This window comes from Syngnathus acus, chromosome 21, assembly GCF_901709675.1.
Source record: "Syngnathus acus chromosome 21, fSynAcu1.2, whole genome shotgun sequence".
Classification (NCBI taxonomy): Eukaryota; Metazoa; Chordata; class Actinopteri; order Syngnathiformes; family Syngnathidae; genus Syngnathus; species Syngnathus acus.
In genome coordinates, this window is record NC_051105.1 from 5,286,721 (window position 1) to 5,314,016 (window position 27,296).

The window sequence follows — 27,296 nt, forward strand, 5'->3', positions numbered from 1 at the left end:
GCAACAATAATTTCCCCCTGTTTTATGTGACACAAAACATGTCATTAATCGATAGCTAAATAAAGTGGATCTTTTAAGTGTCAGGTTGTCCTTTAACAAAAGGAGACCATTTTGAGGTAAAAGCATAAAAGACTGAAATGGAGCCAAGTGTTTGCACTGGAGGGGGTCTTCCCCAATTTAAGCTTGAATGTCTGTGGCCATGCTTTTTGTGTGCATGGAACTCAGAGTAAAAGTCAAATTGTGAATTTAAAGAGATTTTGTCGTGCTATTTTACTCCCTGATCTGTCAACAGTGATGAAATTTAGTATTAAATCTAAACTTGTAGACAGCGCTTTTGTGTCTGTTTGCCATCAGTCTTCATTTTCCTTTCCCCTGTGGACGCACAATAACAGTCTAGCTCTGTTTTGATCTTGGTCTGCGCTGCGGTCGAGACTGTTATGAGCAAAAAAATGGCAAACTTGGAAACAAGCTTCCCCCTCGGAGCATTTTTACGAGTCCACCCATGGCTGCAGATTTTTAAAAATATACATACTTTATATATGCGGTCATATCAGTTTCTAAAGACAGCAACAAATCAAAAGCTTGACAGTTCGACGTATTATTTTTGTCTTCAACAGCAGACTTTACCCCAAAAACTGATTTGGACCAACCCAGGGAGTTGGGTCAATTTGACCCGACTTTGGGTTGCTTCACAAAAAACGACCACTTTTTGGGTTGTTTCGCACTCAAAAAAATGTTTTGTGCACAAAAAATATATATATGTTTTGTGCAAAACAAACCTCCACCCATAAAACCTTAAAAACTGTTAAAAATCGGACTGACACAGAAAGTTGGGTCAATTTGTCACAACTTTGGGTTGTTTTGCTAAAGAAACAATTCAAGGGTAAAAATGCATGTGAAAAACGCAATTAAACACTGGAAAATGTTAAAGTAATAAAACTGCCTTAACTTTCATAACAATACTTAAAGTGATCATTCGTTTGGAAGAAATATCACAAAAAATCCCATGAAAATTCAGCCTTGATACTTGCTGAACCGAAGTCTTGTATGTTGGAGTCAGTGACAGCAGATTAAACCAAAGTTTTCGACCAATTTGTAGATTTACTTTCCTAAAATTGTTTGGACGAAAATGAAACATATCCAAAACAATAACAATCTCTCAAGCAGCACCAAACACAAAACACACACACACAGTCCTATTGCGTGCACTTTGAAGTGTCAAATCATCTTCCTCAGTGAATGTATCAAAGTTGCAACTTTGTCCAAGTCTAATTAGACACTTCCAGTCCACAGTAGACGAGGCCGCTCAGCGGGGCTGTTTCAACCCCATAGTCGACGTGGAGCCTCGGTGCTATTAACCATTCAGCATCCCAGAAGCCAGCGCCTGTCCTGTTTTAATGACAGCCCTCACCCAGAGGTAATTTCACTGCCATTACAGCCGTCTTTTTAAAAGTGTCTCAATTCCATTTTCCTTATCACCGTTTTAAATAACTAACAAAAGAGTGTCGCACAATGGCGCCACATGTTTTCTATGCTCGGTGAATCACCTGCTCTTTTCTTAAATGTGTATTAAATGAGGCATCCAGCTGATGACAGGATGATGCCTTGATGGGAAAGTTTGATTTTTATTTTTTATTTTTTTTTTACTTCTAGAAATTTACCCGTTTGATGAAAATTGGTCCGTATGTGCTAATGATCTTTAACAACAACTGGATCCATTGCAAACCTTATACCGGGATGAACGTCAAAGCTGATGATTGAAGCGCTCACAGTGAACAAACTGACCCGCAATGTTCAAAGAAAAAAAAAAAACTCAATTAAAATTTTGACAGGAGTTCCTCACAGACAGGTCCCGCCATTGTTCATAAAAGGTCATTTTAAGAAATGCACAAGCCATGCAAAAGTCCTACAGAAAGTTAAAGAATGAAAGTTGGCAGTCGGCAAAAGTTTTGTCCATAATTATAATGTTATTTAATGTGATGATGAGATGTGAGTGTCCGTTCAAACAAGTTAAGAATGAACAAATCAAGTCACTTCACAATCTTATCAGTATGTTCTTTTTTTTTTAGGAAGGCATCTTGTCATCTTATGCGCGTCAAAATCACAGCCTATTGTGAATAACGCCGTGTTCCGACAATTACACTGACGAGAGTGTATGCGTTACCTCGCCGAAGTCTTCGTCTCCCGACCCCCTACCTGAGCAATCACGCGCCATCTTCAGACACATTATACGATAATTGCAGCCATTCACAAGTTCCAATTATTTTTTCAGTTTTTCTCACCAACAGTTAGTCTGCTCCAAGTCCAAAACTTTCAGTTGTGAAGATGCAGCTTTCCAATATATTTTTTAAAAAAATGCTTTTTGTCTCACACTTTCCTCTCCCAGCAAATGGTGAGCGTGTTAATAGCTTGTGTCACTTTAATTGGTTCTTAAATGCTGTAAATAGCACCACCCCAACCCCCCGCCAGGCCTTTTAATGAACAGGTAGCCCTCCGTGATTACAGCAATCTCCCACCCCGCTGTTCGTCGCTGCGAATACACGCCACGTGCCTGCTTGCCAGCCACGCAGCCAGCGCTTAAAAGGATAAAAGCAATTTGAGGAGCTACCGCATGCTGCAGGACGCTGGCTAATTTAACAGTGCAAAAGAGAGGGTGGCAACGAAAGAAAATGAGCAGAGATGAGCGCAGGAAATAATTGCTGGCCTATAAAGAGGAGACGAAGAAAAAGAATCGTGGTCATGTTCGCTCAAATGCAAGAGAAGTTTTGCTTGATTGTAAAATTCGTGACTTCTCGAAGTGAGTATCGTGATCCCCAAGAAAAGAGTACAAACTTGTTTGCCTTCCTTTTCCCATCCCTTGCCTCCATCTGTTGTTTCCTACTTAAGATTGTGATTCTGGATATTCTCATTCATCCAGGACAGTTCTGTCTGACTGCTCTGTTTGTCTGGATTTTCCACGCTACGTTACTTCAGCTTAAAAAATGCCTATATTAAATCGAGATGCATTGTGGGATTTATAGTTTACAGCTATTGTTTTCTGTAAAGCCGCATAAATGCGTATTTAAAAAAAAAGAAATCTTAGGATTTAGCCTGGAGGCCTTGAGTTTGACATATGTGGCCGAGAGTGAGCAGAACCAGAGGCGATGTCATCGGAGGCCTGTCGCCAGTGTATACGTGCGGCTGGGTGGCAAACCTCAGCTTGTATACATATTTGTTCAATTGTGTGAGCGTTGCTTCCGTAATCCTGCCCGCCCTCCCCGCACACGTATACAAATAGGAAAGCCTTCGCCCATCGCAGACACCGACACGGCAAGACGGCCGGCGGGGTTATAGGCGCCCTTTTTCGCCAGATGCCCTTTGTAAATAAGCAGAGAGCCCTTGGCGGGGCGCCGTCGGGCCGCCTGGCTCACCTTGTCCCGACGGACGCAATCAGGACCCCCGAGCCCCCGCACCCCGCCCGTCGCACCTTGAATAGAGTGAGGAGTGGAGTGAGTCTGGCGTGCTTGAGCCGAGCGAGAGTGACACAGGCGAGCGGCGGCTCTAATTCATTAAAAGCAGCCTGCTAATATAAACAGTCATTCATTTAGCTGCCTGACACTGGGCCGTCTGGACAATGTGAAGAGCCCCAATAGAGCTGCCATACACTTCTCTATGTGAGTGTGGGCATGTTTCCCAAGCAGGTAGATTGAAACAAACCAGAGGGCCCATACTTCATTAGAACTAAAACGGGCATTTAACAAAAATGACATCAAATCAATTTACAGTGCAGCCTAACTTAAGTCAAATGCCTTTGACATCAGACAATTAAACCGACATTTCCAGGAAGAACCTGCTTCTATGAAGTGGTGCAAAACTTCACCACTTCGGTTATGACTACAACTCGTTCGACTGAACTGCAAACAGTTATCTTTGAATCGGGAGAGAGAGAGAGAGGTCAGCCAGTCAAACATCTCCATGTTATACAATTTTAATCAATGGCAGCGTATTTGATTAAAAATTTATTTCGCATATTAAGATTACACTATTTCAGGATGGTGTTGTGTTGGTCGCATCAATATATGATGGTAATATAAGGTAGGTTAGCTGCATGAACCATGCTAGCGGCCTGAGTTAAAAACAGCCGATGCAAAACAGCCAGGATTCCAGCCAGAAAAAGTATCAATTAGCGGGGTACTAAAAAAATTCAAGCAGAAATATATATTGTTAGAGTAGTACGCACTCTAACTTATTTTGCAAGAACCACACTAACATATATCATTGTGGACCACTTTTGGTTTTCTAGAGTAAACGCTTTGTAGATTTAACTAAACAGCAGAAGATAAAGAAGATATGCACATTTAAAATATTATAATATAATTATTTTAACATCTTGGGGTTGTGTGATGTAATATTTCTAAATTATAAATCATTATCATCATTATTACCTCTACTGAGAACAATAAAAGCAGACAAACTCATACAGCTTTCTATTGGTTCAAATTAAAATATGGAGTTATGCTTAATGTTTTGCTATACAAGCACAACCAGCAAACTAATGATTTCTTTGCTCCCACCAGTCAGTCATATTGCAACACAAGTTCAGTGAAAGTTACACTGAAGTGATTAGAGCTAGCACATCATTTCTCAGGGGGCTGAGTTCAACTGTGAGTGTACCCCACTCGTGGTGGCGTCTGGCCCCGGGCTAGCGAACCCTGCCGCAGGGCCAAAAAGCAACGGGGCCCGGCAACCTCCAGATGTTTGCCTGCATTAGGGCCCGACAGGCTGTCATGTCAGCACCCACGCGAACCACACAGTTCCATCACCTCCCATCTGCTGCCCAACACCTCCTGGGGGGATCCATCAACCTCAGTACAATACACGAATACATTAACACATATGTGCTGGGGAAGCTGTCACTTAACAGTATGCTGACTGCACTATATAATGTAAGTTAAGTGTTCACATACATTACTGACACGTGCTTGATATAATTCAAAACAGATAATATTAAAGTTAGAACATTCATGCAAAAAGTCAACTTCCAAATGCACATTAATCCACACCACAGAACAAATTATTGGGTTTTCAATAATACTTGTTGCTGAAAGGTCATAGGTGAGCATTGTCAGGTGACATTGGGTGTGATTTTGGGGTGACACCCTGGTGGCAGCCAATCGCAGGGAAAAATAGAGAAAAACAACCATTCACACTTGAAGACCATTTAAAGTTTTCAATTAAGCAAAAGAGTATGTTTTACTCAGAGGATGCTACAAATTTACCCCCAATCTTCATAACTGTGAGGCAGACTGCTTGGTTCCCCAGAGAAAAATATTTAGGTCAAATTATATTTAGATTGAACAATACAGACAAATAAATTATATGATAAAATCCAGTCGTTACTCAATGCCCAAAGTTACATTTCATGCAGCGATTATATGATCTTATTGTCAAATATTGATGTTAAATTTGATCCATAACAGAAACTCACTTGTTGATGTTTGTCTCCCCCTGCTGGCATAACTCAGGAAATACCTCTTAAAATTGAGGGTGGAAGTCAGATCAATCATCGAACACTATAGTTTTCGTGTTATTATGGATTACCATTATTTTTTGGGTTAAATTTATCGGGATATTTTCAGATTAAATATTTCAGGAATGAACGTGAAATAAAGTATAAAAAAATCTGTCAATTTATTTATGCAAATACAAATTTCTAAATAAATTGACAGTTTAGCATTGAAAGTTGGCGTATTAGAACAAGAAAATAAAAAAATCCAAAATTTGCAAGCTTACCTTGTTTTGCACTCGTGGTTGCATTCGCGTGGACGACGTGCGTAAAAGTTGTTTGTCCAAATATGCGTCTGTCCGAGTTTTTGAACAATGACTTCCCTATGAAATTAGGAAGCTTGCCAGCGAATGCATTGGTACATCTCATCCGATATTCCTTAAAATAATGACAATAAAACAGCTATGGGAAACAAAAGTAAGATGTTTTAGTTCTGCTTTGTTGCAAATTGTGACAATGGATCAGTGCTTTTCTGATCACCTGCTGTCTACTTCCTCAAATATAAAGCACGTGGAGGAATTGAGCTGTCAGGACACGCATCTTGAAGATGTGTTCAAGTGTGCAATGTTCGTTTGTCTTTTTCAAGCCAATGACAAAAAAAGCATTGGAAATGTAAGGTAAACCGGTAAAAAGAAAACAATCAGGTATGAGGTGGAAGGAAGTGTGGAAGTAAGGCACATACTAATCAAACACAAGGTTTGATCATAAAAAGATATTTTTATTAAGCCTGGAATACATACATGTATGTGTGTTACATTCAAGTAGAAAACAAAGTAGCTTTTTTAAAATAAAAGCAATATCCATTTAGTTATTAGTCATATTTTTTTTATTTATAGCTTTTAAAATACACAACAATAAATATTTTGTATCTCTTTTGGTCTTCATTCTATCTTACACAAACAACATACAGTGAATGTGAGAACAGTTGAGGAACCAATATAGGGTCAAACGTCAAAGCCATCATAGTCAATGGGGATGCCGTATTGATGGTACTGTAAAACTTTTCCGAACCGGTTCACAACACAATGATGGGCACAAGTACAATTTACGTACGGTACTATTTACGTATGCGTAAAAACACAAACGTTGCCAAGACGTGAAGCGCTATTCAACCACACAGAAGTGAGCACAGAGAGGTTCTGAAGGTTTAAGACACATGGGCAAATACGGACACCTGAACGCAACGGCCCTGTTCAAAACTGTGTTCCGGAAAATCCCAAATGAGTTCAGAACTTGAGGGGTTCTCTGAAAGGTTGTGCAGGATATCGAGGCAGCAATCGAGGTGAAGCTGGCAGTGACTATTGGCCTGCTCCTTAAGTGCCCAGAAGTAAACACTCTCGCTTGAAATACTGGAAACTTATTTATAAAGTCAAGTACAGAAAACTAGCAGAGGTTGAAAAACACCCTTAATAATGTAAACATTGACAGGAGTACTTCTTTTTCAATCTAGGATGCTTTGTAAAATGCAAATACTTTATATTCAATAGAATATGCAAGATCTAATGTTCAAACTGATGAAAGGAATTTCGGAATCTACGGGCCATAATATCACCAGAAGTTTCTGAGGATCCAGAAATCACTGCATGTAAGCGTCAAGGCCGAAAAAGCAACATTGATTGCCCGAGAGCTTTGAAATCTTTGTATTCTTGTTTTTATTTACGTTTTACCTAACATCCCAACTTGATTAGATTTGGGGTTTGTGTCAACCTGCAGAGACCTAAGCCTGACATAATTGACTTTATATAAGGCAGGAGTGTTGTTTGTATAAGCCAATGTAACAAAACAAAAACACACAATAATTGGGGCGTCTGAATAAATGTGAAGAGAATATGTTGCATTTCAGAAGTTAAAAAGTAAAACTCATGATATTGAACTCCTGCATATTCGCAGTTTGGCATTTGCAAATTTTGTGGATTTCCTTTTAGGTCTCATTTGCAGAAAAACCTCACCTATTGGCTTTTTGGTGCTCAATTCAAAGCGATACAAATATTACCATCAGTGCTTCATTTAGACAAAAGCAGTGCTCTGCTATAATGATCAAAACTGCTTTCTAAATTGAATCAGTTTTCCCCGATTTCCTCATTTATTGATGTAAATCATGAAGGGCGGATGCAAATACGTATTCCTTGTGGTTACCCAGAGACAGAAACTTCCTCAGAGCTTGCACGCTGGTTGAAACCGCATCTCAAATGTTCCCACTAATGATGTGTGATGACATCACAGTTGAGAAATAAGATGCTTATACTGCTTTTAAGACTGCTCGAGAGTTAGCTTATGACAGATCCAAACAATGCAAAGGAAACTAAAATGCTTTTGAATGTAAACACGACCATCGTCATTATAATTTCATTTGATTTGCACTCTTCGTTCACGAGTACACTGACCTTAATCTAAACCAGGTCAGACCTAATTACTAAAACCTAATGCCGAAAAGGTTCATTTTGCCCGTATGACCGTCTCCATATGTCAGTGGCCTTGTGAAGCGACCCTGGAAGATAATACTGTGGTTTGTTTTACGGGAGCGGATGAAACATTCATGTCAAGCTCGTCCACGACGTAAGAAGATCACCAGAGATGAAAAACACTTTTTAGGATGTTAGATATCTGAAACCACGACGAAAGCGTTCTTGTTTTCACACAATAGGCTCGCCATTTTACTTTGTTTCGATTATTATTATTATTTCAATTAATGAATCAAAAAAGTATGTATTACTTCGACAAATAGGGTGGTCATGTGATTTAGACATTTGCGTAACAGTTCTGAAATTTTGCGTTCACCTCTGGATTCCGTCCCAGTGAACCAACTGTCGGATTAAAATACACAAATAACAAGACTCGAGAAGATTGGGTTAAGACGCCGTAATATTACAAACAAAACACAATCTTACACTGAAAAGGCCAAAGTTAATAACCATCATCAACAGGCAGTTAATGTTTTTCACACATTCAAAGAGTCAACGAATTTGATTAGAAAGACACACCACTACCCTGATCCATCTTTATTTAACGGACGTCTCTAATGTTATTGCTACATCCATGATCAATTACATACAGTGTCGTACTGATCTACACCCTGTCGCGGGAATTGAGGTCATGTGATCCACACATGTACTATACGTCTTTCCGACAAACAACCTCTCCAATTACCCATCCTCGCGTTACAACCTGACAGGAACCAAAGGCTACCGGATTAACCTACTTACTTCAGTGACTGTGTATATTTCATTTATGTAACATCTGTGAAATCATCATTTCTGACACCATGTTATTGAATTATTGCAGGAGAGGAGAAAGCACCTCAAATTTACCATGAAATTAAAGTCTAGGAATATCCAGCATATGAAACCAGAAAATCCAATTAGACTAAGCTTCATAAATTTTCGTATCAAATATAACAAATTGATAGCTGAGATCCTTTTATTTGGGGGGGGGCTTGGGGGGGGGGGGGGGGGGGGTGTAGTTTGGATGGGTTCCAAATGCTAAAACAGCAGGAAAAGCTCAAATTGTTGTTCAATCCAAAAACACTTGTCAGGATGACTTAGAATTTAATAAATAAATGAATTAAAATCCATTTGGTTTCGTTTTCCGACAGTAATTGAAATGCTTAAAAATTCTACATCTTCCCCTCTTGTGTGACAAGTTCAATTCTTTTTAAAATCAATGTATTAATTCAATGTGAATCTTTCTATTAAATTAGAATAAAATTTGATTAACGTCTTTTGAACATATTTTCTTGTTATTCGCTTTAAAAAAGATAAATAACCTTTTGGGGGGGTTTTAGGGAGAACTTACACAAATAAATAATAGCAGCAGCGCACGATTAGGTTTTTTTTTTTCTTAAATAAATTGTACTACTCTTCTAAAGCTACGTCGCATGTGGCTTGAGCACCTTCATCATATTCCACACGTCAGCTTTGGATGCTGCCTACTTAGCGCTACTTACTCAGGTGTTCCCAATGTTCTGTGTGCGCTTGAGTTAGACGGAGCCTTCGTGTTCTCTCAGAAAATAAAGCAATCATTTTGCATCATTCAGGAAAGGCCTCGTTCCAACCACCGTAAGACTCCCACAGAGTGGACTGGTACTGCACCAGATAAAGGGACACATCCCACTCGACAACAACATCAGACGCGCCCGTTGCTGTGCGTGCTGCTTCGGCGCCTGCTAAAGTTATGAGTGGTGTAGTGCAGCTCGGCCGCGGAGAATGTGGAGGAGGAGGAGTTGGACGAAGGCGAGGTGAGTCCGGATGCCTCGCAGGCCAGTGCTACCTGCCTTAGGGCATCCAGGGAATCCATCTTAGCTCCACGGAGTAGGTCGCTCTGACCCTGCAGCAACATAAGAGGACATCAATGCCTTCTATAATCATAATTATTATCATTTGAAGCACTCATCCATCCAACATTATATCTGAAATAATTAGAACAAAAATAGATTTTCAATATTTGCGCTCTGTATGTGTTTATGCTGTACCTTGAGCACAGTGACGTTCCACGTGAAACTTTCAACAGCTTTGCTGATCTTACATCCTTTCAATCCTTCTTTCTCTGCCCACCGAGAAAGATCTTCGTGGAATTCCATGCCTGCAAAATACACATATAATTTGGTTTTCTAATTTGTGACCTAAGCGATTCAAAATGACTGCAGTTGTACTTCAAATTACAACCACATGAATAAACACGTGAAATGAATACCTCCCAGTAGTTATCAGAAATCAAAATGATTATCATTTACCTTCTTTCTGCACCTGCGCAATCCTCTCCTGGACACCATCGGCGTTTTCAATTAGCTGTTTCTGGGCTGCAATCATCTGAACCCAAAAAAATATTTTGCGTTGAAGTATTGGGACAGTAATAAAAAATGTGAGCTTTGACATTCACAATGCAAGCATGAGGGAAAAAAAAAGAATCCAATTGAAGCTTTTTGATTGATATTCTAGTAAATCTTTTTTTAATGGTCAATTTACTACCATTTGCCCTTTTTTGGTTTCGTATATGTAGATGGGATTTGGCTTTTTTCAGTGCAGGGGTGTATCTAGTCGAGTGGGATAAAGGGCCAGTGGTCACCCCAAAACTAACTGTTTGACGTTTGACCTTTCATAGAAAGCAGTTATTTAGTCGTTTATAAAATTTACTAGAAATTTAAAAAAAAAAAAAATAGAATTGTTTGCTTGACAGCGTGTAGAAGATTTTTAAAGTGGCCTTGCATCCTTCTATTTTTCTGTTTGGACCTCACTGATCTACACCAATGGGAGAAATATTAAGCCACCATGTATGACAATGTGTGTAGGTGTAATAGCTAAGTGGTGACACAGGTGGGAGGGGAGGGAGGGAGGAATCCTGAGATGGAGCAGCTGGACGCTTGGGATGCGTGAGCTTGACAAGGCGTGTGGGTGACTGCTTCACGCGTGTCATCAAGCGTCTCTCGCTGCATACGCAATGACACAACAGCGTGTGTGTGTTTGTGTGTGTGTGTGCACTGCGATCCGACGTTTTACCATTATAACATGTTTGCCCTGGGGGAGGTGTTGTAGTGTTGCACTTTTTTGGTCCAATAATAACACTTGATTGTTTTTTTGTTTTTTTTCATTTTAATCACACATTGTAATGAAGCGCAATGGTGTTTTCCATAAATTAGCAAATATGACAAGTAATTAGATTAAATCATCTTGGCAATGGCGGCTGTTTGAATTTGCTATAACTGGTTGTGAAAGCTGGTGTGTGTGTGTCTGGGGGGGGGGGTGTCATAAATTACTCAGATTTTTGCGATTACCGACTGGCCTTGGTCCCGACACAGCACGAATAGAAGAGGAAAACAATTCTCCACATAAACAGCCCTCTGTTATGGCTGATGGTACCTTCGAAGGTCAAAAACGACTTCATCCCACCATTCCGTGTCAGTCTTATATATGTACATAACAGCAACACGGGAAACAGGCTCTCGATTCACATTGGAGAGTTCTAGCGTGCTAACATTCCAATCCCAAACTATTAAAAGAACTTCATGTTGAAGCTACACTGGGTTGTTTCGAGAATGTCCTGCCTGTCGTTGCCACGGTAACCTTGGATCACCAATTTTAAAGGGTGCATCATAACAGTGGACCAGCAAGGAGACCTGTCATGTCCCATTTGCATCGATGCCATTGCTAATGTGTTACCTAATGTGCACAGTCATTTTAGGACACAGAAAATGTAGTTGTGAAAAAAATCATCAGTGTCTTTGAAGAGCTTAACAGAATGACGTGGAAATAAAAGTCAGGAAAAGAAGAGCCACCCTGAAAAACTGAGCTCTTCTGTGTGATAAGAAAAAAGTTGCAGAAATATTTTAGTAATTTGAAAGGTAGAATTCTTGCACGTTTCATTTATCTCCAGGACGGAAAGACGTTTGCACTGACCGTGTCATACGCAGACAGCAGCTTGCGGGTGGGCTCAGATACACTAACTAGAGGCTCCAGACAAGGATAGCCCTCCTTGAGCACCACGGTGGCCCCCATGGTGCCCTCGGGGCTCTGCAGCCTGGTGGCCAGGCTCTGGATGCACTGCTTGGGTTTGGCCACCGTGGGGAGCCCACACTGCTCTTTGAAATTGGCGATGGTGCCCTGAAAGCAACACCAAAATATGAATAATATAAGTCACAAAAAAAAATAATAATAATTGAGGCTAAACCAGATGAGATGAATACCAAATGCCACCTGAGCGCGAGTGTGAGCATGTGTGTGATTTGCAGCAATGGAGGCGTGATGAATGATGGACTGTTGCAGATGAGCTTGCGGTGTGTGTGTGTGTGTGTGTGTGTGTGTGTGTGTGTGTGTGTGTGTGTGTGTGTGTGTGTGTGTGTGTGTGTGTGTGTGTGTGTGTGTATCCGTGCTAAAACAGGTGGGTTGAGTAGCGCTAAGGTGGAAGTTTCCAATGCTGCTGCTATTAAAAAATGCTTAATAATCCTCCTCCGCTCTTGTTTTTTCAGGATTCTTTTCACCGCTGACTTTTTCATCATTATGTAATCTTTTGTATTTTAAGAAAGCGCTTTCACACATAATTTGATCTCAAAACCAAATTTACTTTCCTCCATAGAACTCCAAAAACCCACATCTGATGAGCTGAAATGAATAATAATAATAATAATAATAATTTAACCAAACATTACTAAGTGTAAACTTTTTTGAAGCTCTACTTAATCTTTGTAAGGGCAAAATCATTGAGCTTACCTGAGCTTCTTCCCGCAGGTCCATCACCTCTTTGAGGGGTACGCCGGCCAGTTTGAAAGTCTCATCCACTGCCTTGATACCCGTGTTCCTCAACGTGACATACTCGCGCCCGCGCCGGCCCACCCGCCTCACTGACAAGCCCCTGCGGTGGGCCTTGCCGCCCCCTCGCCGGTTGGTGACGGCCACGTGAAGAAATAGGCTGGCGTGGGGTAAGGGCTCCCCCATCAAGTCCAGCAAGGGCACGTTGCGGTAGCCGGACTGAAGGCACTCGAACGCCACGCTGAATTGGCCGATGAAGTCGTCTCCAATGTAGTCGTCGTCCAGCACAACGAAACGAAGAAGGGCTAGCTCAGGCATGTTCACCTGGAGATGGAGAGGAAAGGGAAGTTGAAACCAATCGGCAAACATAATTTAAATGCCAGTGGTTGAACAGTTTGGAATCTGTGACCTACAGGAAATGAAAAGTGAAGAAAATACAATGAAAAATAATGGGACCTGAAACAGTTCCCTGATGGACATACGGACAATAGCGTCCACTCTTCAGGGAAGATTATGTTAATCTAAAATAATTGCTGAACCTTCAAGAGGTCCCTGACGAATGAGAAGTCCCTGTTATGAGGTGTCATTTGCATCTAGTTTAATTCCACTCTACAATAAAAAGCACGTCCCGCGCTACATGAGGGCTTGCAATATCAAATTTCACACATTTCCAAGGAAACTTTCACGCTAATAAGGCAGGACAAGCTGCAGAAAAGTCGCAAGTATCAGCGTGACTCCGTTTTTGCTTTGCGTGGATAAAGAAAAGTAAGCAATCCTCAATTAGGAGGCGAAATGGTGCACACAAACACGTCGTTATTTTTACTATACATTGTTACTGTATCTACAGCTAATACAGTATATTAGTATGTTTAATGCTAATTTCCATCAGCCTGTTGCTGGCATTTCACATTATATGTTAGCATTTAGCTGGCAGACGTCTGGTAATTGAAATATAGATTAGGTCAACATTTGGTGATGCAATACAAGGCTTAATTATTTTATTTGTCAGTTTGACAAATACACAGCCTGGAGCAAGTGCCTTTTATTTGGAGAACTGTGCAAGCGAGAAAATGTTCTCTACAAATTGATGTGATACTATATTATACTATACACTAAGGAAAGAAATATGTGTTTTTATATGTTTAAAGTGTATATGAGGGAGGGGTAAAACTATTTAAAAATAATAATATATTGTATAGAAGCCTTCTAAAGAGATTTTGGGATGGCTGAAGAGGATTTGGCCAATTGTTATTCTGGTTCTGATATTCCTAATAATACCACAGTTCAAAAAGTCTTTAGACGCCATATAAATGATCTGGTCTTGAAACATAACTATTATATTAAATTCAGTTGGCAACCATCACTCGCTGTGTGAGCTTTTAATAAGCCCTTGTTCCTGCTTTTTATGAGTATATCTGTAAAATATATTCAGATACAGAGCAGCAGATTTTATTGCAAGTATCACAAAAACTTACTTGGAATTCAAAGGTCTCATCAAAAAGGGGGTCATCCTGGTTCTGTAGAGCGGTGCGTGTGCGCTGTTCCGCACAGTCAGCAGGTACACCGTGTAGTTCCAGGACCACATAAGGTTCAATGACCTCTCCCTTGGCACCTGATCCCTGAGGTTTAGGTAGGTTGTGTGCACTAATAACCTGTGTGGCAGAACATAATATGAGGGAGAACCAGGGAAATGATGCATCAGAAAATACCATATTCCCTCAAATAGTGGCTGACCATCAAATAAACGCTGTGCTCAAAATACTCAATATATTCCATTTCAGACAAATAAACACCTTCCATCCAATAAAAAAAAAAAACTGCTGAACCCATTTGCATTCTGTTACTAACCAAAACAGCAGCACCTACTCAGGACTGAAGGAATAAAGTGCAGGAAAATGTTTTCTGCACAGCATGAAGGCAAAGTATTTATGATCTTATGTTAATTTTAGAATATAATGCAAAGAAACCTTAATGCGAAGAGTTTGTGGTGGTACACCAGGCACGCAGCCATGTGTATGGGCGCTGAAATACGACACTTCATCCCTCATGACAGCAGGACGGAGGACGTAACCGCAGCCTCCATTTTGAGAGAAGCGGCCCCTGTGAAGGTCCAGCATGGCACCGGGGGTCTGTTGGTTTAAGGCCACCAGCTGAACGCCGCCTTTCCAGTACCCCTGCGGGTTGGGGTTACTGGAGTCCAGGCGCACCGAGCTGGGCCGCACCCTCGTTAGAGTGCGCTTGGTGAACATGACGAGGTCTTCCGGAGTCTCTGTAGTCAGCCGCCCGGCCTCCCCCTCGCCCAGGGAGCACAGCGTCCAGTAGGGTGTCTCGTTCACTAAGGGAGTGCCGGGAGAGCCGCCGGGACTGCTGGGCGGCGAGTGCTGCTTGCGAACGGCCCGTTGGGCGTAAAAGTGGCGGCTGTCTGTCCGAGCGATGGCCACCAAGTCCGAGAGTTCTTTGTTTAGGCGGAGCTTCCTAGGCTGAGAGGGCGGAGGTACAACCAAGACCACGCCCAGATCCTCCTCACCCGGGATGGTCATCCGCCGCCCAGCCAGAGGACCCCCTCCTCCAATCTCTTCTTCCTCCTCAGACACTTCCCCATCAGATCCTTCATGATCCGGAGGGAGCTTCTTGCCCACTATCAAGATACGTCCCTTTAGCTGCTCAGGGGAGGGTAAGGTGGTGGCTCTACCCCCCAGGCTGACTGGTAGGGACTCCGGAGTGTAAAGCCGAGAGCCAAGTACTTTCTTCAGGTGCTGAGCCATGGTACGCTGCTGGGCACGCGAGCAGCGTTGGCACAGGTACACCAGGAGCGGGTACCGCGAGGTCAGGAAGGCGTACTTGTTGACTACTTCCAAAGCGGATCGGATGGTGACGGGTGCGTGGTGGTGGTGCTGCTGATGGTGGTGGCAAGGGATGTCTGGACCGTAGTCAACCCCAAGTAGAGGTTCTCCCTCCGGGCCGTCAGTTACTCCGAGCTCCAGGCAACGGCAGCCAGACTGAAGAGCTTTGATCAGGCCGCCGAGGTCTGCTCTGCCATGGACCTGATCATCCAGAAGGTAGGACCGGTATGAGGTGCTGAAGAAACAATCGGCAGAATTAGTGAATATCACTGGTCAAGATGTGCTAAACTTGTGAATACCTTGTATGCATTAAGAATGTTCAAATGTTACTTAACATCTGTGATGCATTGTGTACCTAATGTAGTAATGTGACAGGGGCAGGTTCATGTCCTGGCACACCCCCTCATGCTCAGGATCCAGCAGCTGGCACTCGGGAGATTGCAGATAGCGGGCGAAGCCGTCCAGCCCCAGCAGCCCCCTCTCCTTGCCCTGTGCTGAGGGCTCATAGCGCCTCAGCAGCTCCAAGCAGCCCTCGGTGGTGGCCAAGGAAAGACCTTGCTCCGTCTCCAGGAAGAGGCGCAGGTCCTGAGGGTCCAGACACTCGCGGTCCTTGGCCAGCTGCACCATCAGGAAGTAGACATCCGGTCGGGTGCACAGCTCGCAGTAGGCTTCCTGGAACTCCTCGCGTGTCACGTGGGAGGTCAGCTTCTCTTTGCTGCGCTGGATCTCCTTGAAGCGCAGACGGACCTGTGAGGAAAAATGGAATGCTGAGTCCAACAGTCCTATCAGTGAGAGATGAATGTTAAACTTTCCAGAACTCTTTATTCATCCATTTCATGAAGTTAGTCGATCTGATTAAACGTTAGTTATTTTGTTTCGCAAAGGAAATGACCCAGATATTGTACAAGGCGGTGGCGTAATAATGTCGTCCCTATTACTCATCCTTTGTCCTACTCTTCCTCACTCTTTAATCTTGTTCCTTTTCTTTTTAACATTATTTTTCGTTACGTGCTCCTTGGAGAGCGGGGGGGTAATTTGACAGCAGAGGACACATGAATAAAGCGGCCAGAGTCACTGCCAGTAATGAAAACCAATAAATGAAGCAAAGACTGCTGGAACAAAATTTCTCACCAAGGCAAATTCCTCTTCACTCTATAAAAATCAGATTAGCATCTCCCCTCAATCAAATGCAGAAACATGGTCGTCTCCTTGAGGATATTACATAACATTTGCAAACAAAGCAGGCTTATTGACCTTGTTTAATTTTACTGAAGTGAATGGTGTAATCGCATTCACAGAGAGCCTCAAAAGCGACACAAAGAAGACCCCGAACACAGTATAATTACTTGCGACACATTCTATCATCGTCTAAGTGTCTAATAATATAATCTAAATAATAATGAAATCGTATTTTCCGCTAAAAGAACAAAGGTGACTTCTTAAAAGCATCCAGCGTAGAAATACGCTCATGGCATCTGTGGAAAATAAAGCACTTACATTAAGTCATACCGCAGAATTTAAGTGACTGTTTTATAAACAGAGTTTTACACTATACAGGAAAATCCAAATTTAGAGTTGAAAGTTTCCTACATATCTACATGTCATGGAATTTAACCTATTGAAACATTGTGATTGTTATGATTTGTTGTGCATGAACCAAAATTATATGAATCAATTCATTCAAATGAAAATTAGACAGCTTCATTCATACCTTGGCTTCCTTGATGCCAGGACAAAGTTTAACAATCGTGGTGACCGCCACGTCCTCAGACACGATGCCGTAACCATCTTCGTCCACTTGAGCAAACTCGGTCGCCAGCCAATCGCTCCTCATTTTGCTGCCCAGACTGCCTTCCATTGTTCCTCCTTCTCCCAGACCGCTCCCTCCTCCGAGTCCCCCACCGACGACTGTGGGGTGAGCCAAAAGGTAACGGAGGCCCGTCACCCAGATATTGGCTACATCCGCTGAGAGTGCCACCAAATCTAGAGACTGTAGGGATTAAATTGTTCAGAAAAAAACAATAATAGAAAACTTTCATAACACGGTCTTACCTGGTAGTCCTCGCCATGTATGACAGAGAACGCGGCCTCCTCAGCCAGTTGTTCAGAGAGAAGTCCATTATGCAGGAAGGTCTCAGTGCTCTTCCCGGTCCGAACCTCCCGGATGCTGGAGACATCCAGGCGGGCCCGGTCCCCGTCCTTCTTGGACGGCTCCCAGCGTAAGCAACTCAGGTCGGGCTCCAGCGTGTAGAAGCGACAGTAGATCCGCGAGTTGGGGCGCACCTTCTTCAGCTCACATCCGCCCTGCATGAAGGCCAGGCAGTCGGCCGCGCTGTTGACCTGGGCAGGGACATTTTGGAGGGGGTGTTTTTGCATATTAATCTCCAAGATCTGAAAGGCAGGCATTTTGTATTTTGCGAATGACGTAGCGACAGTACATGACGGTCAACGTTTCCGTCTACTCTCCATTGAAAGGTCATTTACTACACAGAATTGTTGATTCGTACCAACTTTTCAACTGAATATTTTTTTATGAAGGTCGTGAAGTTATTCAAGAGTAAAAATGTTCTAAAACAAATTGTGAGTGCTCAGTGTTTGGTGTCCATTTAACAACCGAGCGGACCATGTGCTGAGTGCATTATATTTATTCATAGCACACTGCAGGAGCAAGGCTTGATTTAAAGCAAAGTTTGTTTTAAGCTGGCTTTGCATAAGTTCAGTTTTGGACTCACATTTCCCACTCCTGGACCATGTTTTCTGAGAAACACTCATCCATGAATTTTCTCATGTTATGATGTATATGTCAAATAAAAGCTTTTGCATTCCTGTGGGGTAAATAAATACTTTCAGTGTTGGCTGTTACTCCCAAAGAGGTCAAGTGAAAATGTCAATTCAATGTAAAATTCCACATTCCTGTTCAACGTCAAGGGTTTCATGATTAAAGTTGTATTGGTATTTTTGCTTGTTATGAGAGGTGCTATACCTTCTTCTCTGAGGGCATGCTGCTGAATGACACAGTCTTCTTTCTGCCTCCACCCACCTTCTGTACCGAAGGATCCTGGGAAAGCAAAAAACCTTTATGGTCAAAATGCGTGTGTGTGTATGTAATGAGGACAAAAATACATTTTACATCAGGCAGTTTCAGTTTGGTTTGACATGTTATTTTTGTTTACACATGGGGTATTGGGAGAAAATAACTAATGTAATATTGTAATATAAAATAATATATAACATAACATAATATAATATAATATAACATATTGTAAAAATACGGTAAATGTATTTTTTTTACGTTTCACAGTAAACGTCCCACTCAGTATACACCACACATTAATAACAGACAGACAACATGCAGGAAGAAGGGGCGGAGCTTTGTTTTGACCAGGCAGGAAGTACAATTTACTTTTCATCTATTAATACAGCAGACATGTGCCGGGTGATGGCAATTGATAAAGTGCGTGTTAGTGTTGGCTTTCACTTGGTAATCACGTTTTCTAAATGTAGTCTTTTGTTTTCCTTTCATCTTCTTTTCACATACACATCCTTATTTAGTCCCTGACCGGATGCTTTTCCCAAGTAAGATGACAGATTTGACGCAGGAATCTCTACTTTCCTCCTTTTGGAAGCAAGAATGCGTACACAGCACTCACTGTGCATGTCATTTTATTTGAATTCCAAAAGAGGCACGTGAAAGCACTGAGTGGGATAAAATTTATAACTCACAGTTTAAGACAATTATTTTTTAGTTGCTGACCTCAAGACAAGAGGTCAGTTTGGCAAGCATCATAAATTCACTTACTAATAAAATCAATGTGAGTTTGTTCCTTTTAAGATGGATTTACAACAGAGATACCCAACCCGCTTATCTATACCAGCAACTTATAGATAGAACAAATACAAAAATGATTAGATGTCAGAAAATACATAACAGACACACAAGTCCACTTTTTGTGACATTTTAGTTTGGCGGCATGCTGTGAGATTTTTCGAATTTAAAATTTTTGCCTTGGCTCAGTAAAGGTCGGGACTCACTGATTGACACGATATGGTTCAAGTAACAACCTTTACATTTTTTTGCTCCGATTCGGATACAAGTCACATGCTATAGCAACGTAAACAAAAGGAAAAATGCAATAAAACAATACCTTCAGATAGAATTAGAAATTAGCCCCACCAGTGCAGCATAAACACACAGATCAGATACAGAGGATTAATCAATATATGATTATTATATTTGATATTATATTTGATACCGCAGTACGGTAAAAAAAACTTTTGTTGCATTAGCATGAGCACATTACATTTCCAATCGGAAAAACTGGCAACACATGTACACATGTATGTACTGTATGTATGTATACAAAAGTGTGTGTGTGTGTGCGTGCGTGTGTGTGTGTGAAATGTCAGAAAAGACCATCACACTGGGTCATGAATTTAAAAATAGGTTGATAAACACACCCCGCTCACATGTCAGCTCAGTGCACTTACAATCACCCTCCACCAAGACATTGATTGACAGCTCCATCGCAGCATGGCGAGCAAACGTCAGTGGTTTGACAAGCTTCATCAGCGATGCGGTGAGAAGGTGTCAGCCGAGGGACCTGCTAATAACTGTTCGTATAATATAAGGCGCAACGGCTTCCCTTGCGTAAGGACGTTCTTGTATTGTAATCAAACTCATGTCGCTGTCAAAGAAGCGTCATTTGAACATGATACTTTATTACGGTTGTTTGGTCCGATGCACAACAGAACCGAATTCGTTTTGCTTTTTTCACAACGTAAGCGAGTGTACAGGCCCGACGCGAAACTGAATAAATCCTGCATTTGTATGTAAATTAGATTGGAGTGTGTGTGAAGAGGTGTGCCACAAACAGACCTACATACCAAGGTAACCTGACATTATCATCACCATCAATAATGTAATGTAAGGGAATGCAAGGGAAGCCAATGAGGGCAACCTGAGAGCTGAAAAATCTGCTTCGGTGCATCTGTGCTAGAAATTGGAATTGTATTCGGCTCACTCTTGAATACATAGCTGTTCAAATTCAGGGGTGTCAAGCTTGTTTTCAGCGCAGTCCACATGGTAGTTAGAATCACAGTTCACAGCAAAAAAAAAAAAATCCTGCTTATCTCTGATGGGGACAGGAACCGATTTAAAAATATTTACATGAAAAACTTTTTTTAAGAAAACGTAAATAGTTTCTCCTCTTTAATGGATGATGTAGAGTCAAACTCCTTTTTTTGGCGGACCGCATTGTAGTCATAGCTTCTTTCGGAGGGCCATTATGACTGTCAACCCAAATAAATGTATGAGCACCTCATATTATATACAGTAAAAGCTACAAAACAAACTGACGAATAACTCGTTTTCAAATCAGACAAGTAAAACTGGTCAAATATTAAAAAAAACAAATATGATTAAAAGTGAAGACAATTTGCAATTCTGGTAATGAAATAAAATGATGTGGTGGGCCATAGCTGGCCCCCGGGCCTTGAGTTTGACACCTGTGATGTAGACAATGGCAACAGTCATTTTATTTTATTTTTTATCATTATGCAATGAAGCTTGCTCGACACCAGCAGAGATGGGACTAAAATTTGCATTACACTTTGCAGATGTACTTACGGTAAAGTTCCAACGCAAGATTTTTTTTTTTCATCCTCTTATTCTTACTTTTCCTGATTCAGTCCCCCACCCTCAGTTTTTGCTCCACTTCCCATCTGCTCTCTGACTTTTTCCTCCGGGCAGCGACTAAGCCGTGAAGCCAACGATCGAATAGCAGATGAACAATCCAAACAGAGTGTCATCAGAGGGTAAAGGGGGGGGAAGAGAGGAGGAGGAGGAGGGGAGTGTAAGAGTGGATTAGAACACATAGATGGCCTCTTGGGACAAAAGCCGAGCGGTGTATTAGAGATTTTGCCAGCCCGTGCTCACAGTTTCCTGGATGGCGTTGTGTGTCGGGCACGTCAATGTCAATGTAAAAATATGCGAGACACACACACATATACAAATACAGAAGGCACACTCTGGATTATCAGCCTACAAACCCTCTCAAACATCCGAGGGCCTCAGCATCATCAGAGCAACCAGGCCACACATGCTCGGTCCACCTAAATACTCGCTGACCTGCTTTCGCTAAGCGCGTCTGTCCAGCCCCGTCTGGTCAACTTAATGAAAAGACGTTTTCCGGAATGTTTACGTGAACAAAAGCAAACAGCGCTCATTAATGAGGCGGGATTGGAAATCCATACGTTTGCGTAGCCAGAATCGAAGTTGATGCTGATGTTTACCTTGCATGCCAAGTCGTGATCAACCATGTCAGCTTGAAGGTCTCGCAGAAACTTTGCGGCTTGATAATTGTTCGAGTTTTGTTTCTGTTGTTGCTACTTGTTGCAAAGCTGCTGATCAATAACAGGAATCCTTTTGGGTCAGTATCATGACTACTAAGAATTGACATGTTGCTAACTTCTTTAAATACATTTAAACTTATTAAGTGTTTCTTCTGTGTTCTTACTCTCTCGCTCAAACAGTGACAAAAAAAGTCACAAAGCATGATTGCTTTGAATTGTTGTTTTCTGGGCATGAGCAGAAACTAAAATCGTGAAACCTCAAAAAGTAGACGTGCTAACCACTATCTTGCCGTGCTGCCCAGAAAGAAAATGAATTGGACCTAATTAAACGGCGTAGCTAATTGTTCTGATGAAGGATGAACAATTGCACCGCCATCGTCTTGGTAGATAAAAAGCAGCAGAAGGCAAGCAAGAATTGCTGTCAAAATAAATAGAGAAAAGGACAATGGGTCATTGTAGTGTTCATGGAGCAGGTCTGGACAGCAGCTGGCTCTTCACGGTCACATGACATACAGCCACTCAGACATGCCTTGTTATTTTACAAAATTACTTTACCGGTGGGGAAAATCATTTGAATTGGACTGTTTGCTACACAACTGAAAGCTTGGCAACAGTAATGAAAAAAAAAAGACAAAATAAGCAAATTGTGTTAAGTCACAATAACCTTCAACTTAAATGAACTGGGGGAGCCCATGGAACATTCAACACACAAACACCCACACTTTAATTTCCATTCATTGACCTAGTAACTAGTTAACCTTGTGCATAAATCACACGACTGACACGCCCCTCGTAAACACCTGGCCGTTGCGTGATTCTGCTCCCAATCGGATCTCATGATCTGATGCCATAAATCCAGCTACTGATCCGCAGTCACACTGGCGGCAGATTAACTCAATAGATTACCGCTCGAGGCGGCTGCTAATCCGGTGCTACCGTGTACGCCACCAGCGCAGCATAGTGAGCCGTGTGACAATGACGTTTTGTTTTGATTGACATCTGATAATTTGTATGACATTTCCGGATCAAAATATTAGGAACAGTTCCCTGTATGGAACACAATAAACCACGATAGTAAAAGATTGTTTACATGAATATATTTCTGTCAGTTTTAATAAAACTGAGCATTATTATCTTTGTAAAGGCACACAAAGGACGAGACATCAGCTCTCCTTCATGTCTACAATATTTATCTTCATCTACTTCCCTCTCTTCTTGTTACTGCTCAAGAACGGTGGTCGCCCCCGACAACCGCCTCCCCCCCTCCACTCTGTCCTTGTAGATCAGCTCTCTGTTATTGTCTCATCCTTTCCCCTCCCTTGCCCTTTCCTTCCTCCATTACACTATTCAAGCATTAACATTCGCCAGGGAGCCCCTAAAGGGGGGTTTAGCAGAGGGTCTTTTTATTGTGGGTGGGTGGGGGGGGGCTTTATCCCATGAGATGACACACTTCCAAGTCAAGAGGACGTTTGTTACATAACAGCGTCAAGCTCGTCTGACTCCAGTGATATCCACTAAGTGTACACATGAGTGGCGGGACAGAGGGGAGTTTAGGAGGGAGAAGATTGAAACTGGAATGAATGGTGATGAAAGCGAGGGAGGAAATGACAGAAAGGCAGAAGATGATAAACTATCTGTTCCAAAGTACACGAGTGCCACAATTTGGTGCAGTTGCAGAATAAGGTGCAATTACAAGTGCGTTCGCACAATGAATTCATAGAGCTGAGTTTGAATTAAAGCTCGCCTCAAGGGAATATAAAAATTCAAAGTTCAAAGTCATCTGGATATGCGGCTGGAACGAGACAATGGGCTGTGCCCAATGGAAGTCTCGCTCAAAATTTGGTCCAACTGTACGCATGGGCAGTTTTCTTTTTGGGGGTATTTTTCACAGCCAAGCGCAGTTAGTAACGGGCGTTTGCGCCGTTATGGGCGTGAACACAGCCGACTTGCTTCTCAGCCAATGGAAGAGAGTCCTCACATTCCCTTAAAATTCAGTGCAGGAGTCAAAGTTTATTGCTATGAAGCGGGCACTTGGAGAATGCCTTCCACCCCGATCATTTGTGTCAGGCTATGAGATAAATAGTGGTAGCTGATTTTACATAATCTCAACATTGCGTCTGAAATGCAGGCAGTATCGCTGTACGCAACCATGATGTGGAGGCACAGGACAAATATTTGTGTCAACATTTTTGAAATACCAGAAACCAAACTGATTGAGATCAAGTCACCAACCCGCGAACAGCAAAAATTCACCAATAAATAAAATTCATTAGAACAAAAATTGTTTTTAACTCTAAAAAAAAATCTAACAAATACACTGCTAACCCCAATGCTTTTGTGCAGGTCAGATTAAAGGTGGATAAGGAAGTAGCCAGTTTTGGTGCCGATCCCGATAAAGGTGCAGTTACACATGTCCAGTCTTGGCAGCAATGGTATGCGTTTTGAGGTTAATCTTCTCAGAGTTCCGTAGAAAACTGAAGTTTACTGAGAATGAGCAGAGCAATTTAAGAGGTGCATGGAGGAAGAAGATCAAAGTTGGAATGGTGATGAAAAGGAAAAAGGAAGCAGGGCATGGTTGAAAGGGAAAAGCAACAGAAGAAAAGGAGAAATGATGAGCACACTTTTAGACTGGAAATTAAATTGAACTGAATTGTTGTATGCTTTTTGGTATGTGTTGCTGCTCCATGTGCAGTTAGCAATCGTTTGAAGGTTTATAATAAACTACTTTACATTACATTATATTACGCTATCTATGCTCTTTTCTTGGCACAGCAAGCCGAAAGTAGCAATACCAGTAATTTAAAACCTCGCATACACAATTTATGAAGGTATTGTGATGCTCAGTTTGAACTAAATAAGTTATTAAACATTTTACAAACCTATGACCTCAGTAAAAGTAATGTTTTCCTTCATGTATCACAGCTACTGTACCTACTTGCGTAACGTCACGGTTTAGCGAAACCTACGAATCTCTGTTATTTTTAAACAACGTGCCTTTTGCTTTTGTTTTAGATCCAAAAGGAGATACAGCATTTCACAATCCGGTGAAGATAAGACAATGTAAGTGTGTATTTTCCAGCTAACAATGCAGATTTCCTGGCATTCTCAACTAAACTTTCCTCAGCATTACAGAGACCAGAAGCCCTTACAGAGCTTTCCGAGCCTTAAGGCCTTGTAAGGGCAATCGCTTCATCAATTGAGTCAAATGAGGGACAGTTAATAAGTTTGCAAACTAAAATAAAACAACAGTCCAGACTGCTATCAGAGCACTGCGTGTTTGTGTGTGGGTGTGTGGGAAGGAGAGTGCACCAAGATGAGCTGGATGAGTGCCATGTGTGCTTCAGAAAAGGAGATGTTTGCTAAATGCCTTGATGAATCTTTCACACAAGACGAGGCACAGATGAAGATAGAAGACTAAGAATGAAAAGCAGGCTGAGGAAGATAAATAATTGACTATAAGGTGATTAAATGGCAGGTGTTGAAACTGAGCACATGCACTGTGATGATGACATTACACAAGTGTTTTTTTTAGAGCGAAGACTTGGAACCAGATAAAAGTTAAATATTCATTTTGATAAAAATCACCAAAATTTCTTCTTGTGTTACCTTACTCCAAAAAAAGCAAATGTTCATCATTAGCCATTCTATTTCCTTGCAATCCTTGAGCCCTCTTGAAATTGCTTTGGTTTCCTCTGAGCTATAAGTTTTTAGGCCGAGGCCATTTCCCTTAGCAACGTGGTAAGAACGTCAATCATAACCAAAGATACATCGAGGTTTACCGTTTGTGAGCACGCGATATCGGCAATTTTGAGGTGAGATTTATAATTACTGTAACATATCTGCCCCATGTAAAATGTTATCAGTTTTACACTAAACTTTAACTGGGAATAACAAATAAATAGTTTTAAAGCAAGCAGGTCTTGATTGGCTTATTACTGGTCTAGATAGCAATAATGCAATGATTGCAATCATCTCCCAAAAAAAACATGCATTCCACAAATGACAAATCGCAACTGCTACATAGCAAACAAAGGACTCTCATTAATTTATGCGTTGGGTAGACGTCGCTCTACATCTCCGACCTAGCTGATGTCAAGCTGTCTTTCTAGCGTGGAGGCAGAAGCAATGTTGCCTCTGCTGGCTGCAACCAAGTACTGCACTCTATTTTGACTCAATTGCTTCAAGACACAATTAATCAACAATCACTTCCACACAATCCACAAAATTCTTAATCTATATCTCAATTAACTGTTATTTTTAAATACTCTGGAGGTAGCGAATGTTTGTTTCTCACTGCTGGCACTAGAAGACTGATGTCAGTCGAGCATGAAAATAATTAAGGGCTTGCATAAGGCAAATGCTTTGCAGTCTTTTTTTCTTTCAAAGCCAAGCCCTCCAAAAGGCACTCATGGCAATGCTGAAAAGATATGTAAGTGTTGGGCTAAATGAGCGCAAAAGAAACACACGGGTAAAAACGAAAGCCGAAGCTGCTATTATGCAAACTGTGAGGCAAACGTCTCGATGTAATTATGACATTCATGTTCCCTACTTAGTAATCTGCGCAATAACCATCAGGCAAGGCACTGCACTCTCATTTCCCCTGAAAAGGAAGAAAAACAATACTTGCTGCTGTTGTGTTCTTTACACAATGCAAAAAAAAAAAACTGAAGCTGAGGCCTCTGGCGTTAAAATGTTTGGGCAAAATAAAAACAAAGTGAGACAGATGGACAAATGATGTGTTGAAGTATTGAAGCAAACGACACAAGTGGTTGGAAACGTATGTGAGAAAACTTCTATCAATATAATCAAACGACTGACGTAAAGTACTGAAGCATATTAACATGACAAACACTCATCGGAAAAAAAAACATGATACACACATGACAGGACATTGAAAGCCAGGTGACAGGATGTGCAGATGCATTGACGCAGATGAATTGATGTGTGAATGGACAGATTCATTGGATGTATTCGATTCTCTGTCTTCAAACCTCACTGCCGCGTTCAAAACTGTCCTGTGATTTACTGGAAGCTGCTCTGAGTCAGCTTGGATAGAAAATGCCATTGGAAGTTCACTGGGACTGGCATGGTGTTAATTCCTCACTCTAATCCCCATTCACACACTGCCATTGACTGGTAAGCAGTCAGCAGGGGAAGAATTATCGATCATGTCTGAATTTACATAAGATCAATTGCAGCTCAATTCAGCCGGTGCTCTGATGATGATTGGCAACCAGTCCATCCAGAGTGGCGTGTAGTCTGCAGGCATTCGCATTAAATCAGCTCGGATACATTCCAGGATAAAGAAAATGGATGAAT

The 27,296-nt window shown here is 41.6% G+C and overlaps 1 protein-coding gene across 1 annotated transcript in view; it reads right to left on the reverse strand.

The window, feature by feature from the left end:
• Positions 1-9,002: 9,002 nt before the first annotated feature.
• Positions 9,003-27,296, reverse strand: part of plcl1 (phospholipase C like 1) — a 35,142-nt gene continuing 16,848 nt past the window's right edge. The window contains exons 2-12 of the mRNA XM_037239529.1: positions 18,610-18,684; positions 17,679-17,966; positions 17,338-17,616; positions 15,982-16,373; positions 14,751-15,861; positions 14,259-14,435; positions 12,745-13,107; positions 11,935-12,138; positions 10,275-10,350; positions 10,014-10,123; positions 9,003-9,868 (exon numbers count right to left, since the gene is read on the reverse strand). Coding sequence (XP_037095424.1) covers positions 9,668-9,868; positions 10,014-10,123; positions 10,275-10,350; positions 11,935-12,138; positions 12,745-13,107; positions 14,259-14,435; positions 14,751-15,861; positions 15,982-16,373; positions 17,338-17,616; positions 17,679-17,966; positions 18,610-18,684 — 3,276 coding nt within the window. The 3' untranslated portion in view covers positions 9,003-9,667. The remainder of the gene's footprint in view (positions 9,869-10,013; positions 10,124-10,274; positions 10,351-11,934; positions 12,139-12,744; positions 13,108-14,258; positions 14,436-14,750; positions 15,862-15,981; positions 16,374-17,337; positions 17,617-17,678; positions 17,967-18,609; positions 18,685-27,296) is intronic.